General features: G+C 44.5%; 1 protein-coding gene across 3 annotated transcripts in view; it reads right to left on the bottom strand.

Moving 5' to 3' along the window:
- Positions 1-16,369, bottom strand: part of ANXA3 (annexin A3) — a 58,635-nt gene that overhangs the window by 8,694 nt on the left and 33,572 nt on the right. For all 3 annotated transcript variants that reach the window (XM_087864057.1, XM_045790223.2, XM_045790229.2), the window contains exons 4-9: positions 15,854-15,948; positions 12,953-13,066; positions 9,645-9,735; positions 4,600-4,679; positions 1,652-1,708; positions 1,070-1,163 (exon numbers count right to left, since the gene is read on the bottom strand). In XM_087864057.1, coding sequence (XP_087720183.1) covers positions 1,070-1,163; positions 1,652-1,708; positions 4,600-4,679; positions 9,645-9,735; positions 12,953-13,066; positions 15,854-15,948 — 531 coding nt within the window. The remainder of the gene's footprint in view (positions 1-1,069; positions 1,164-1,651; positions 1,709-4,599; positions 4,680-9,644; positions 9,736-12,952; positions 13,067-15,853; positions 15,949-16,369) is intronic.

Below are 16,369 nucleotides of genomic sequence, written 5' to 3' on the forward strand. Positions count from 1 at the left end.
ACCTGGGAAACAATAGTGTGGTCATTAGTCAAATATGTTTTATCTGCTAAAGAAATCTTAATTATGAAGATTTCTTTCTGCTGAGTAAATCACTCCCTAAAGCAGCATGGCCTACTCATGCTTACAAGAGGCGTTCGAATGTCTCAATCAGGTTTCATCCGAAAGCAAAACTCATAGGTCCCTAAGGACAGAGGCAAACTTTGTAAGCCAAGTCAATTTTTCCCTAGGAAATTCTGAAAAACCTTTGGAGCGAAATCTAGGATTGTTTGGTTTTTATTTTTCAAATAAAGCAGCTATAATATATTATTACCATTATTTTATAAAATAAGTGAAATTTAATGCCAAAATTGAGGAAGGGCAATCTCAGAATTAAAAAGTCATGGTAATATCCTCATGTTTCCTCATTTTTCCATGAACTCAGCATAAGCCTAGTCATGCACTGTGGTTGCTTTCTTGACCAGCACCTGGGAGCCACAGCCGGAAGCTCACAGTAGATGGAGTTCTGGCTTCTGGGTGCTGTTGGTTCCAGAAAGGTTCGGGGAGATACATGAGTGAGGAGGTGGCTCCCTGGCAGTTCCATGTAATCGTTGGTCTGACCAAAAGAACTATGCCGCCTTTCCCCCATTTACATCAGATCAGAAAGGGCCGAATGTTAATTCTTATTAACACGTTAGCAAATACCCACCATGCCTGGTTTTTCTGGAAAGTGGCTAACTAGGGGCGAGATGGGTTGGAAGCACTGCCTTCAGGCTCCTCCATACACCACCGGAATATTTCTCTCTGCTCTCACCCCACAGGGCTCCCCCTTTCCTTCTCCTTGCTGCCCCTCTCCTGCCTGTTACCTCTCACTCACTAGCTAATGTATTCAGCCTCCAGGGAAGACATGACCAGGGTCAGTTCTGCCGTGGGTTGGAACACAGCTCCCCATGGTTTCTCCTGAATTGTTTATACATACAAATGGGACAGCCTTTGCAATTTTTAACTTCATTTTCCAGAATTTTGTATATTAACCCCCAAAACATTTGCAAATGCAACACAAAGCAAAAAGGATTGTAATGTGAGTGCATACTCAGTTTCAGCTGAGGAAAACTCCTTAAACACAGGATCTCGGTGAATTTATCTTCATCTGTGCCCCATCTGTTCTCCCCAGCATTATAGAGAATCTATGGGACGAGAAGGAAGACTTAAAATGTTATTATGGACACAATCTCTCCCTCTCCCTCTCCCTCTCCCTCTCTCCCTCTCCCTCTCTCCCTCACCCTCTCCCTCTCCCTCACCCTCTCCCTCTCCCTCACCCTCTCCCTCTCCCTCACCCTCTCCCCCTCTCCTCCTCTCCCCCTCTCCCTCTCTCCCCCTCTCCCTCCCTCCCCGCAGGAAGTTGGTGGAATGAGAAGAGCTGGAGGTTTACTTGGTCGTAGAGGTGAGGGAGTCTCTCATTGTTAACGGACTAGGAATCTGAGCATCAGGGAGGCTGGGGCAGAAGAACCCCACCGCCAGGGGAGGCAGAGAACTAGGAGTGGGTGATCCCAGCCTTCAGGCTTCTCCTCCGGACAGGACAGGAGAGGACAGCCTCCGTGGGTGCCGCACGAATGAAAAGGCAGTCGAGGAGGAAAATGGTTTCAGGAGATGTTTTCTTCACTGTATTACTGACCTGGGCATCCTTTTTGGCCAGCTGCTCATCCACTTTCAGACTTTCATCTCTTCTGCCCTACACAGGGAAGGTGAACAGCAAGGCAATCCTTTTAAAAACAGAAGATTCTAACACGCGGTACTCCAATCAGCAGGGCATTTTAGAGGCTTTGCTCCAGTGGAGACCATGAAGCACAGAGGAATCAGGCGGTCAGGGCTCCTGCTCTGGCTCTGCTACTCGCTAGCCAGGAAATTTGTAGCAAAGCACACAATTTTCTGAGCCTCAGTTTCTTCCTCTGAAAACTCAGAGATCTTAAGGGGATGAAAAGACAAGCCACGGACTGGGAAAAGATATTTGCAAACACATATCTAATACAGGACTTATACCCAAAATATGTAAAGACTTACAAAATATGTAAACACTCACTTAAAGCAACGAAAACCTAATTAAAAATGGGTAAGAGATCCGCACAGACATCAGATAAACAGTTGACAAGAAAGCACATGACAAGACGCTCAGTATCACGTGTCATTAGGGAACTGAAAATTTAAAAAACCCCAAACAACAATAAAATACCACTACATACCTATTAGAATGGCTAAAATCCCAAACCCTGACAACACCAGATGTTGACGAGGATTTGGAACAACAGGAACGGACATTCCTTGCTGGCGGGAATGCAAATTGATAAAGCCACTTCGGAAGACAATTTGGCCACTTCTTACAAAACCAACCATACTTTAACCATACCCCGGCCATCGTGCTCCTTGATATTCACCCAAGTGAGCTGAAAACTTAAGTCCACACAAGAATCGTACATGAATGTTAGCAGAAGTTTTTATCCCTCATTACCAACACTTAGAAGAAACCAAGATGCCCTCAGTGGGTGTAACAAAATGTCATGCACCCATACAACGGAACGTAGTCAGTGATTAAAAGGAAAAGAGCTATCGAGCCATGCGAGACACTTAGCATATTAGCAAATGTAAGAAGCCAGTCTGAAGGGGCAACGTGCTGTATGGTTCCCACCATGTGACATTCTGGAAAAGGTAAAACAATCGAGACAGTAGAGATCAGTGATTGCCAGGGGTCTGAAGGGAGGAGGAGAAGGATGAAGAGTTGGAGCACAGGAATTTTAGGGCAGTAAAACCCTTCTGTGCGATGCTGTAATGGTGGATACATGACGTTATACATTTGTCCAAACCCACGAGTGAAACATAATGTACCCTTGGACTCTAGTTAATTATAACGTGTCAGTGTTCATTCACCAACCATAATATGTCACACTAACGCAAGATATTAATGACAGAACACTGCGAGCGGCACACGGGAGCTCTCTGTCCTTTCCGCCCCACTTTTCTGGAAATCTAAAAAGATTGTTATGCTCTTAAAAATAAAGTCTATTAAAACACAAACCCCTCGAAGCTTGCCACCACCAGCTCTCATGCCGAGGGCTCTGTGGCAAAGCGTGCGTGTGTGCGTGTGCACAGACACGTGGCACGTTCTAGAGAGACGGGAGAGAGGAAAAAAGGGATTGCCCGAATTATTTTGAAAATTTTAGGTGAATGAAATGTTTGGCTGTAATATTTTTAAAATGCATTTATCCCCATGTTCAAACATTAGGTCCCCTATGTCTGTCTGATTTCCACATGATTTCTCTCGCTCTCTTTCCGGTGCTGCTGTCACTGTGCGGCTACACCGCCCTTTTGCTCTCTTCCCTCGCACACTCTACTCCAGTAAGAAAAACGCCGAGTCTCATCGGTACTGCTACTAATAATCCCGTTTCATGTGCTAAGTACTGCACACGCCCACTCTCTCTGTGAATCTTCACAACACCCCCTGAGGTGGGTACTATTATTTTAATTTTACAGATGTGAAAACAAAGGGTTTATGGCATAAGGTAACTTGTCCAAATCAAGCTGGCAGGCAGGAGAGGAGCCTGAAGAGTCCAGGTCTGTTGGATTCTAAACACCTGCCCTGAAGCCCTACTGTCCACCGCCTCCTGGGGCTGTTGTGTGCGTGTGTAAATGGGTGTGCACTTATGCACAGAAACCTCTGGGAGTGTATGTTGGCAGCAATGCCTCATAAATTTGGGTTGGTAGTTTCAATCGTTAAGGTCTTCACCATTTAAAGTAACTGAAACGATAATTAGGATGACTTTCCTCACGGCATCATGCCTCACTTTGACAACTACTATTTCCACCCTCAGGCTGAGGCCGTTGTGGGATTTTCTCACACATTAGGAGCTGTGTAAATCAGCCGAAAGAGGCCAGTGAGATACGGCTGAAATCACTTCCTGTCTTACACACACCTGTGGTGATACTCACCCTTGACCTTACCACCGTTACCATAAAGTCATGAGCCTCCTGAGAGAGCTACATGTGGCCCCATTTGGTCACACACTGATGAACGGTGTAGCGACCCTTCGAAAGGTGGCAGAGAGAAAGTTGCAGCAAGTCGTTTTTTCGTTTTTATTTTTGCAAGTCTTTTTTTTTTTAAATCCAGAGACTGATATATCCATTTCTGAAGATAATTTTTCTATATCAAGCTTCCTACTTAATTTATTTTTTATTTTTATTTATTTATTTTTAAAGATTTTATTTATTTATTTGACAGAGATAGAGACAGCCAGAGAGAGAGGGAACACAAGCAGGGGGAGTGGGAGAGGAAGAAGCAGGCTCATAGCGGAGGAGCCTGATGTGGGGCTCGATCCCATACCGCTGGGATCACGCCCTGAGCCGAAGGCAGACGCTTAACCGCTGTGCCACCCAGGCGCCCCTTCCTTCTTAATTTAAATGCTGACAAAAGAAAGACAGATTCTTTGGAGTCCAGAAATGAAAATCAACAAATTATCTCACGAGGAAAATTGCAATCTCATTGTCTCCATTTGGTTATTTTTAAACTCTCTAAAAATTGTTATTGGGCATGCAGCTTATCGGGCAGCTAAGCAATAAAAAATAAAAACTTACATCTGCCAAAGTCAACAGAGCTTTCCGGAAATCACCAGATGTTTCAGAACTAATGTCATCTCCAAGACTCTTCTTATAGACTGAAACCAAATAAGAATAAATTAAGCCTTGGCAAACTGAAAAACATTATTACAAAACAGAGAAGAGCTTAAATGTCAACACTGGCAAGGAATGAGTACCTGAGAAAATGAATCGTGACTCTGTTAACTTCCTGGTGCTCTTCTGATATGGATGCGTTCTTCCCGTAACTGTTACTGTGGTGTGTGTTGTGGTAGAGGCAGAAGAACAGAAAGAATCGCCATGGAAGAGCCAGGGCGGGCGAGCTGCTAGTTTGCCTTCTGATTACTATTTCTTTCTTCCCCAGCAACAGAACACTATCCTTGAGCAAGACGTACTGCCCACACCTTAAAGACTGCGTTCTCAGCTTTCCCCTTCGTGAGGTACAGCTCCGTGACTCAGTTCTTGGCAATGAAACGTAGGCAAACATATGTGACATTGCTGGGAAATCTCCTTAAGGGATGGCTCATGCCCTCCCTCCATCCTCCCGCCTGGTCTGTAGACCGACGCCAGGAGCTCAGGCAACCATCTTGGACTATGAAGAGAAGGACTACACCTTAGCGACGGCATGAACGGAAGCAAGGAGGGGCCTGGGTTCCTGACGGTGCTGGGGAGCTTCCAGGCCAGTCCTGGAACTGCCTGTCTCCCACTTCTACATATGGGAGAAGTACATTTTTATCTTATCCTAGCCACTGTTGGTTTTACCGAGCTTTACCTTAATTGTGATGTATACAGCTAGATTCTATAATGTGGTGCCTCTCAGAAGTGATCAAGCTACCCTAAAATATGCTATTTCCCATGACAAATGCCAATCGTGTGTTCACATATTTGAGTACTGACTAGTTGTAGCCCCTCTTGCATAGCCTGCACTGTGCAATGTCTACTGATTTTGAATCAATTTTCGGCTCCATCCATGAGGTGGTGATTCACTGGTGGCCACCATGTACCCTGAATGTAGCCGAAACCACGTAGCTATTTGAACTCTGCCCGCATCCTTCTCAAGAACTCTATGGTCATATAAATGTTTTTGTCTTTTAAATCAACAGAAGATGATTATGGAAGGTGGTATGAGATCTAATAGCAAGAACTGTGTTGAAATAGAAACTCTTCCAGCATGATTTTAATCTTTTTTTTTTTACAGAGTCTATAACTTTTTAAACTCAAATAAGCAAAAATCCATTATGAATGCAAATTAAGTAATAATAACACTTAATAGGCATCATTTTATCTAACAGTTGTAATATTGTCTTATCTATCCTTCATTCTAATTAGAAAAAAAATTTTTAAATACTAGAAAATGTTGAGAATCCAGCTCTCTATTTAGACTCTATCACGTCATTGTACTAGACAAGCTGCACGAGACACCTGGTCCTTTTACAAGAACCAAGATGGTAGCCGACTTTGATGGATTTTGTATGCATGGGCCACCATTTCACAAGATGGTAGCCGACTTTGATGGATTTTGTATGCATGGGCCACCATTTCACATTATATGACACCATCGCCCTTACTGCAGCTGACTGCCATAGGGCTGGCATCTAACTCTAGGTGGCCAGCAGCTGAAGAGGTGAGTTGGTGGGAGAAGGTTGCCCAAAATAATGCATTCTATTAGATGGCGCCCTCCTGAGCTCACTGAATCTTCTCTTACGGAGTGAGCTAGACAGAAAAAGAGACAAAGACAGTAACAAAGAAGTAGAAAAACCCCAAGGAATAAGGGACGAGAGAGAAGCCGAGAATAACCGTAAACCATGGGGGCAAATAAAAGGTTGAGTAGAGAGATACCTTGTGGTAAAGGAAGAGACATTACTTGGTGCTATTAAGCACCACAGAAGCAGAAGGGAGAGGAAGGAGTTACTGTAACAGAACCATCAGCACAGTGAGCAATGGATGTCTGATGCTGGGGGAGCCACGGACAACTGAGTCCCTAGGGTAGGGCTGTGTCCTGAATCTCCCTAAAGCTTGGCTACACAGGACTGCACCTATCTCCTCCGTTTACTCCTTATCTATCATTAATCCCTACTGATCAAAGTAACCTAGATGCGGGTCCACTCCTTACAGCCTTAGAGAGCTCACGTTACATGGATATCAAGGTCCCTGATAACTTTGAACTATGATCACAGGTCATATTTGCAAAACAACAGTCCTAAATGCTAGAACTTTCACTTGGCTCTTGAGACGACAATCTCAGTCTTGGGGATATTAATTCAATGCCTATTTGAATTTATCCCCCACTGTCTGGGCACTGAAGCTACATTAGTGAACAAAACCAGACAGAATTCCTGGCTTCACAGAGCTTATGTCTTAGGGTTGTTTGTACATGTACGCTGGACCCCAGAAAGCCATCGAGGGGCAAGTCATTTCATGGAGCAGCGACTCTTCTAAGAAACACTTGGGAAGGCTTCGTATAGAGCCTCTGGCTCTGATGATTTGTTATATGCAAATCTCATTGAACTGAGAGAACCAAACATTTTAAACACCTACAATGTGCCCATTTGTGGCTATTATTAAGCAATTATCTCATCTACTCCAAGCTCAGCCTTCTATACCCTGCTTTGTGGAGCTGGGAGGGACACTGTCAATTACGCCTCTCTTCTGTACCCCTCTCCCCTGCCCTGACTCCCTGTTCTGTCCACCACTGTGGGGTGGTGGAGAGATTGGAAGGGTAGTTGTTTGCTATTCCTGTCAGTGTAACCAGTGAAGCTTTCATCCCGACAGCAGCAGTTGGCTCCGGGCTTCCAGAACCAGTCACTTAGCAGCCGCAGGAGGGGCCAGCTCCAACTAGATCCCTTCTGCAGAGATCTGGAGTTCCTTAATCCTCTCCTCTGAGCGCCCAAGGCACCAACATTGGCAGAGTGGCACCCTTTCACTGAGCTTCTAATTTCTGAAAACTCCAGTCTCTTTTTCTTTTGTTGTCCCAGCCCTGGGGTTTGTTAATAACTCCTGCTATCCCTGTGTTCCCTTGTCGCCTTTTCAGTCCTCCAAAAGGTGCTGAAGCAATTCTCTACGTTAAATTCTGTTAAAATGCCTAGTGAGGTTTGTTTTTATGGAGCCCTAATGAGCCCATGAATAAAATTATCACTTACCTATCATGGAGGCGAGCGCAGGTATTTACCTTCTAAGGAGCATTTCTCAAAGTAACCTACCTTAACACCGATCTGGGGGCCAGTACATGCCTTCTCTGGACCTCTCCTACTACAGAACACCCCTGATACACAAACATAGAAACTGTGGCTCCCTTGGGGTACCTGGAGAGGGTTCCAGGGGGCTGGTGGACAATACAGAATTTGGGCTGGTCTTTGTCCTGGCTCCTGGGAAGTAATCTCTAAATCCTTGGAACTTCCCAAATAATAGGAATGTCTTTGTTTTCCATGCAAGTTCCCCTAACCACACCTGAGTTTATGCTAACAAGACGCCTCAGGGTAGGGGCTGGTCCCACCAGAAAGACCAAACATGTCTTTAGAAGGGTGGCTTTGAGCCACATGATAGCAGCCTGACCTGCAGGGAAGGGAAGGTGACTAGAGATGGAGTAGGTCATGTGGCCCGTGATTTAATCAGTCAGGCCTAGTAATGAAACCTCAATAAAAACTGGATACCAAAGATCAAACGAGTTTTCCTGGTTGGTCATGATATATCGATGTGCTGGGAAGGGGATATTGCTGGAGGACAAGAAAGCTTTGCGTTTGGGAACCTCTCAGACCTCTCCTATGCATGTCTTCATTTGACTGGTCCTGATTCCTATTCTTTAGAGTAAAACAATAATTGTAAGTACAGTTGACCTCTGAACAACATGGGTATGAGCCCCACAGTCCACCTATATGTGGGGTTTTTCAAGAAATGCGGTACAATTTTGTAAATGTATTTTCTCTCTTGATTTTCTTAAAAACATTTTCTTATCTCTAGCTTACTTTATTGTGAGAACACAATATATAATACATCTAAGAGGCAAAGTATGTGTCAATCCACTGCTCATATTACCAGTAAAGCTTCCGGTCAACAGCAGGCTATTAGCAGTTAAGCCAAAAGTTATACACGGATTTTTGACGGATGCCTCGGTGGCTCAGTTGGTTAAGTGTCTGCCTTCGGCTCAGGTCATGATCCCAGCGTCCTGGGATCGAGTCCCATGTTGGGCTCCTTGCTCAGCAGGAACCCTGCTTCTCCCCCTACTTATGCTCTCTCTGACAAATAAATAAATAAAATCTTAAAAAAAAAAAAAAGTAACATGTGGATTTTGAACTGTGCAGGGGGTCAGCGCCTCTGACCCTCGTGTGGTTCACAGGTCAGCTGCAGAGTGCTTTCTTGAGTTCTGTGATTTGTGCTAGGGAGCTATTAGACCTGAGGGAGGGCTGGGAAGCCCTGACCTTGTAGCTATTCCAGCAGAAGGCCACATGGCCCAGGGCCACTGAGCTTGTGGCCCGAGTCTGCAGGGAGGGTAGGCCCCCGGGGGCTGTGCTGTAACTTGAGTCATCATGCTAACCCCTGGGGGTCAGTGCTGGAATTACACTGCAGGGACTTTCTCATTTCTACACAGCTAACCCACAGACTAGGAGGACTTGAGCTAATTACACAGAATCCACGGGCTCAGCACATTCTCTAGATGGTTCATCTCATTTTCCACACCCAAAGTCATGAGGGTAATCTAAGTGGTTTTTCACACAGAATATTAATATGTCATGATTTGAATCTCTTACATTGATGAAAATAGTTGACTCAGTTAAGCAGAGATTGCCACGAGCAGAATCCACCGCAGCCGTACTGTGGTGACCTGCAAAGCGTCAACGCCGCGGTCATGCAGCAGTTTCCAGCTCCGCTCACATTCGCGTTTTCTCTGAGCATCCACAGACCTTAGCCCATTTTAGAATGTATCCTCCTTTTCACGTCTTGCCTTCCCAAAATGCTTTGTGAAGAAGAGCTTGGAGGGTTTCTGGGGAGAGCCACGCTGGCTCCTATGTGTGTGCACAGTGGTAAAAGTAAGCCGAACACAAGCCCACCTGTGTAGTAGGCCTGCGAGATCTCCTTCATCTGCCTGCTCGTTCTGGTGGTTAAGATTTCAATCAGTGCATGTTCACTTGTTCCAGTGCCCTGGAAAGGAAAAGGAAATCTATTTTTAGAATACTTAAAAAGCTTAATGTCATGCATTTCAGGCTTAATATCTTGTTTTGCACAGATGAAGTTTTTGTAAATCAGCATAAGGTTGTATATTGCTCTAAAGCAGTTCTCTCGATTTTTCATGTATTTTAGTTTGAAAATAACAGAAATCATCTAAACTGACATCAAAATGTTCAAGAAAACTTCCCACTCTGGTGTAAAAATCAATTGAATAATTGTAGGAAGAAATACTGTCAAGGGAAAAGCCCACGTCACTCAAGATCAGAAGTGAGCATTCGAACATCCCATTATGTTTAGAAAAGGCTCTGTGGTTCTCTTGAACAAGTTCACCCTTCTGCCAATGCTCCAGGTCAGCAGGTATCATCTTTATACAGGGAGATTTTTAAAGCCTTAATAATGTATGTCAAGGGCCTAGTTGATTTGGGGACTAGTTACCCTGAGCCTTGGTTTATACTGAGGTCACAGAATCACACTGTGACTCCAAGAAAAGCCTTTTACATTAGGACTTGATCAAATAAGGTCAATGTAGCTTATGAACTGAGGCTGAATTCTGTCCCTCTGTGGCAGGGGTTCCTCGTTGCCCTCACATCTCTCCTTTTTAATTAAATTATCTAATTAATTAACTTAAAAAACAGACTTTTTTTAGATCAGTGGTAGGTTCACAGCGAAACTGAACAGACCGCATCTCTTTTACCTTCCTTGTCTTAGTAACAGAACCCTCAATTTTTAACTTAGCACACAGATACCCAAATAGATACTATATTACTCAGCTTCCCTTAGAACTAGGTTTACTCATATAACTAAATTAAGATCCATGGAATATATGTAAAGTACCATGTACAGTCTCTGAGAGGCCTTAAAGAGAGGCAATGAACCCTTCTTTGTCTCTTACTGTCTTTTTGTCTGACTGGGATAAAGATACAATGTCTGCATCCTGAGTTCCCATCTTTAGCCAACAAGTGGAATCTACAGGTTGAAGATGGTAAAACCTTAAGACTAAAGGAACCAGAGTCTCTGATAACGGTTGTGCCATGACAGGCGGCTCTGCACTGCCTCCTTTGGATTTCTTTTGCATAAAAGAGACATTGTTCTAATCCCTGTTGGTGAATCTAATCCTTATTATTCCACCTGCTAAACTGTCCCCCATGTGGCAGCCACAGAAATGCACTGCTCACATTTCATTTTAAGACAATCTGCTGCAAATAATGTCTCTGCTTGATAGCCTCTAACTGCCGGAGCTTTGGATCTGCCACACAGGTCGCAAAGAGGTCACACTCCCTCCAAGTTGCTCTTAGCAAGTGACTGAACAGGGAAGGGGTACCGGAGCTTGGCCATTTCTGCCCAATGTAGGACTTCTGCAAAGGGCAGTCTTTGCCCAGGAGCTCCCCACTGGCCTGCCACAGCTTTCTCACAGCTGCACTGTAGACGGAAGCTCTTCCTATCCGAAACTACTTCCTTCCCTCTCTCCCCTCACATGTGACAGACCCGTATTGTCATCTGAAGCTTCACCCGACCTACCCTGCTCTGCCTCCTCTTTATCCTTCATAAGATTTCCCCCAGGAAATCTCTTGTGTGTCTCATTCCATCTTGCCATCTGCTTCCTGGATGCCCATACTTCTTCCACGGGAGAGAAAGTCTCTCCCATCTCTGATGAGGTGGAATACAGCTGAGGCCTCGGACCTAGACTCCTTCCTTCTGCTCCTTCCTATCAACACGTGTGTTGAGTACCTACTTCATTTCAGGTTTTCCTGAACAGAAGATATAGACCAAGCCTGGTGAGGTTCCCTGCTATGATGATTTGCCTTTTAATTGAATGGACAAACAAATAATAAACAAACAAACAAAGAAACCCACACCGAGATAACTTTAGATGGTAATAGGTGTAATTAAGAAAATTAAGTGAATTGATAGAAAATATATGGAGGGAAAACATTCCAGATGGAAAAAAACATCATGTATCACGACCTCAAGGTAGGAATACGCTTAGAATGTTCAAGCAGCAGAGAGACGGCCAGTGAGGCTATAGCATTGAATCGGGGCGGGGGGGAGGGAGGAGAGGGTGTGGTGGGCAGTTTTATGGAACTTTATCAACTTGGCCAGGCTCCAGTCCTCAGTTACTCAAACACAAATCTAGGTGTTGCTGTGAAGGTACTTTGTAGACATAACTAAAGTCCATTAGTGAGTGTCTTCAAGTAACGGACATGATCTTAGATATTTTGGGTGGGCCCGATTTAGTCAGCTGAAAGGCCTTCAGAGCAGAGCTGAGGCTTCCCTGAGGAAGAAGACATTCCCCCTGTGGGCAGCACCTTCAGCTTCGCTGGGAGTTCCCCTGCCCTTCCTAACAGTCTGCCCTGCAGATTTTGGATTTGCCTAGTCAGATCCATAATTATGCAACCGATTCCTTGCAATACATCTCACAATGTGTATCTCCCACCTACTGCTTCTGCCGACTGATACAGATAGAATTTTAAAAAGTCACAGAGATAGACAGGAGCCAGACTGTGGTGGGTGATAAAGGTCATGGTAAGAAGCTTGGATTTTAAGTATTCAAAGCCACTGGAGATTTATGCAGGTGAATAGTGTAATTCTAAAAATAACTTGATAAACATAATTTTGGCTATTCTGTGGTGAATGGATTCCAGGTGGGCAAAAACAGAGGCAAGGGACCAATTAGGAAGGTACTGATATGGTCCAGTCAAGGGATGGTGGTGATGGAACTGGAATGGTAGCAATGGATTTTGAGAGGCATGCACACGTTTCCGACAGACAGACTTGCAGACAGATTTGGGAATAGAGCAAATGGACTTGCAGACAGATTTGGGGAGCTTTGAAGAGTGAGGGAAAGCAAGGGATCAAAGATAATCCGAGGCTTCTGACCTAAGCAATGGGGTTGATGATGGCGCCATTTACTTTCAATGACAAAAAGTGGAGACTTCGACTCTTTGGGTCAAAAAACAAGGAAATGAAATTAGGATATGATGATATCCTTTCATCCAGGAACATGCGGGCTCAAGGTTCCACAACTGTTCCCCATTTCAGGACTGTTCTACCACTTGGCTAGCACAGCATCAAACTGACACCCAAGTCTAGCCTGTTCACATGCATCTCTCAAGGGTGCACCAGAAGGAAGTCATTATTCTTGATGATATAGTCAAATCTCAGGCAGAAATGGCTCCCATTTGGCTCATACCTTCATGGATTTCTTCAGCTGCTTTGCATCAAACACAGCCGGGGGAGTCACAAGGGCCACCATGAGTTGCTTGAAGTGGCCAGAGAGATCACCCTTCAAGTCATCTTTCAGTTCCTAAAATAAAAAACCCCAAAGAAGAAAGCATGAAATACTTTTCCTTTCTCTTTCTCTAAAGTCACGTCCTGAAAGATAAACAAATGTATCAATTCAGACAAAAACACGCCAGTAATTCACAGGGAATAAACAGAAATGGTGAACTATTTCTAAGGATATCACTCTGCATTTTGTGATTGCTTCCAAAATGTTCTGTTTTATAGGTTTTCTGAAGGAAAGCCAATGAGGGGGTTACATAAGTGCCACAGGCAGGAACTGTGTATCAAAATGCCTCTCCTAGGCCCCAGATGCTCTCAATATTTGAGTCGGGGTGGGGGAAGAAGAAGAGGAAGGGGAGCCCTATAATTCACACCCAGCTTCGCGAGCAGATGCTTCTCAGTGACTGCCAAAGAGCCCTGGAGAGAAAAGGGAAGGGGAGGACAGGGGTGCTCACCCACCTCTGCTAAGAGTGGGCAACCACCAGGCATCAAAACAATTTTCTGGCAACAACAGCAGGGAAAGCCTTCAATGGAATGGGGCCAGCATTACTTATTAGTGGCCTTTGGCACTGTTTTCACACATTATGTACGTATGGTCCATCTCCTCGGCTTGAAGGCAGGTCGTATGGTTTTTATTTCCAATATTTAAAGGAGGGTTAGTGAATTATTATTTTTCTTGCTCTCGATTATTTTCAGCTCCGAGACAGAGGCTGGCAACCTCCCAGACCACTCTGACAATGTGGACAGAAACCAACATCTACCGTGCCGCCGGGGGACCCGGTGGGGCAGCAGACCAAACAAATGGGCTGCAGCCAAGTGTCACTCGTTCTGCTTTAATCGCCACAGGGTGTTTCCTCTCTAAATGCTAAACTCTACTACTATCCGTCCTCAACTCAGGGCTTTCCAACGGAATCTCACTTCACGTGTTCTCAATCCATCCCACTGTAAGAAACAGTGTCCCCCTTCACCTCGTCCTTCCTCCATGTTCCGGAAATCCTGAAAGGCCAATGGATCATTCACGTTCCCTGTACGTGAGCATTCTGCCTCGTCAAGAAGCTAGGCAATTAATTTACTTTGACGGGTGTTTCCTGGGCACCTGCTCTGTGCTAGGCATTTAAAGGTGAGTTAGACACAATCTCTACTCCTAGAAGATTATGCCCTAATAGGAAAACCGGAAATATTCAAAGATAAACTTTCAATATAATATGTGAAGTACCTGATAAAGTGTGAAGGTTAAATATTAAGAAGGCTGTTTCTTTTTTTTTTTTTTTTTAAGATTTTATTTATTTATTTGACAGAGACAGAGACAGCCAGCGAGAGAGGGAACACAAGCAGGGGGAGTGGGAGAGGAAGAAGCAGGCTCATAGTGGAGGAGCCTGACGTGGGGCTCGATCCCGTAACGCGGGATCACGCCCTGAGCCGAAGGCAGACGCTTAACCGCTGTGCCACCCAGGCGCCCCAAGAAAGCTGTTTCTTAATGGGGTCTGGGGCGGTGATGTCTGAGTTGCCTTTGGATGGTCTCTACACCCTCTCAGCTCTCACCTGGTCTCAGCAGCCTGACTGCTCTCTGTCACCACTCTTTCCCCTCCACAGTTTGTGAGCCAAAGAAGCTAAAATAATCTTTTAAAAATATAAATTAGTTTTATAGTATTCCCCTGCTTACATACTTGCAATGATTCTCTGTTGTTCTTAGAATAAAACCTAAACTCTGTACCAAGACCCAGAGGCCCAGCATATTCTAATCCTCTCTCCAGCCTCATCTCTTCCCTCTGTTCCCCTTCTTCTCCACACTCCTGCCATATTGGAAGTCTTTCTGTTTCTTAAATAGTCCCGGCTTATTTTTCCTCAGAGCTTTTGCATGTGCTGTGTCTTCTGTCTGAAAGCTCTTCCCCAGATCAAGTAAGGCAGAATCTTTGGCGCCGTTTAGTTTTAGTTGAGAGTAAGGGAACCCCCCTCACTGATATGTCTTCACCGCCCTATTTCAAGGAGCCATTCAGCAGCCACTCTCTGCCGTATCACCCCATTTTAATTCTTTCATAACACTTACCAATAACTGCATTTATTTTATTTACTTTTTATCTTCCTAATAAAACGGTAGCTGCATGAGAAAAAGAAGGATCTACTTTTTAGACCAGCGAATCTCCAACGTCTAGGAAATCTCCTGACATGGAGTAACACCCCAGTCCTGACACAGAGTAGTTTACTACTGAAAAAATACACCGTGTGGAAAAATCACAAAATGTTCTTGTAGAGTTCTTCTATAGTTCCTGCTACTTAGCAAGTTTTCATTTGCTGCGTGAACTAAATCTACAATTACAAAGATATCCTAAAGTTGGAAGAGAAATTAAAGATGATCTAAGACAGGACCTATCAGAGAATTGGTCGGATAATTCTTTGTTGTGTGGGCCGTCTTGTGGCAGGATCTTTAGCAGTACCCCTGCCCTCCACCCACCAGATTCCAGAAACATCCCTCCGTCTCCCTCCAGGCGTGATGATCAAAATGTCTCAAGACATTGCCAGATATCCTTTGGGGAGCAGACTCATTCCTGGTTTACAGCCACTGGTCTCAGGCAACCCTCCTTGTCCAACAGGTGAAAAAATTGAGGCCCCAAAAGATCAAATAACACGGGCAAGGCCATCAGCCTGTTAACGGCAAATCAGGACTCATACGCCAGGCTGCTGACTGGATACACAGGGTACTTTCTGTTACACTCGGCCTGAAACAAAAGACCTGTGGGTATAATCTCGTGGGGCACCCCTGATCCATAGTGATGAGCTCTTACTGGCTGTTCTGTTCATCGAATTGTACCTTTCCATAAGCGGCTTGATATTCCTGAACAATCCGCTGACGCTGTGCATTCGTCCTTTCAGTTAGAATGCTGATGAGCGTCTTCTCGTCGGTTCCTAAATGAAACGAAAATAATTTTACTCACCATCAACCCAAAGATGCTTAATATCTGTCGTGAACAAAAGAAAAACATGATTAATGGTTTGAAACAAATGCAGAGAGGAAGGCATTTTGATTTTTCATTTCCAGGTTCTTATCAGGTTGGAAGCTTTATTTCTTTGCCAGGCTTTTGGAAGAGAAAATTAACTTTGGAGAGTTTGGGGGAGGGGGGAGGAAAACAATCATTGTCCAAATATTCCTCTCTGTAAATCAGACAAAGGGAATAGTGCAAGGAAGATGCTGCTTTTGAACTGGGTTTTACCCTTATGAGCTTCAGTTACTGTCTCACCACCCTTTTACCTCTCTCTTATCTCCATACACGATATTATTTTTTTTTCTAGAAAAAAGGAACTGACATGTATTGAGAACCTGCCATAT

Source organism: Ursus americanus, chromosome 8 (genome assembly GCF_024610735.1).
Source record: "Ursus americanus isolate L20-20 chromosome 8, mUrsAme1.1.p, whole genome shotgun sequence".
NCBI lineage: Eukaryota > Metazoa > Chordata > Mammalia > Carnivora > Ursidae > Ursus > Ursus americanus.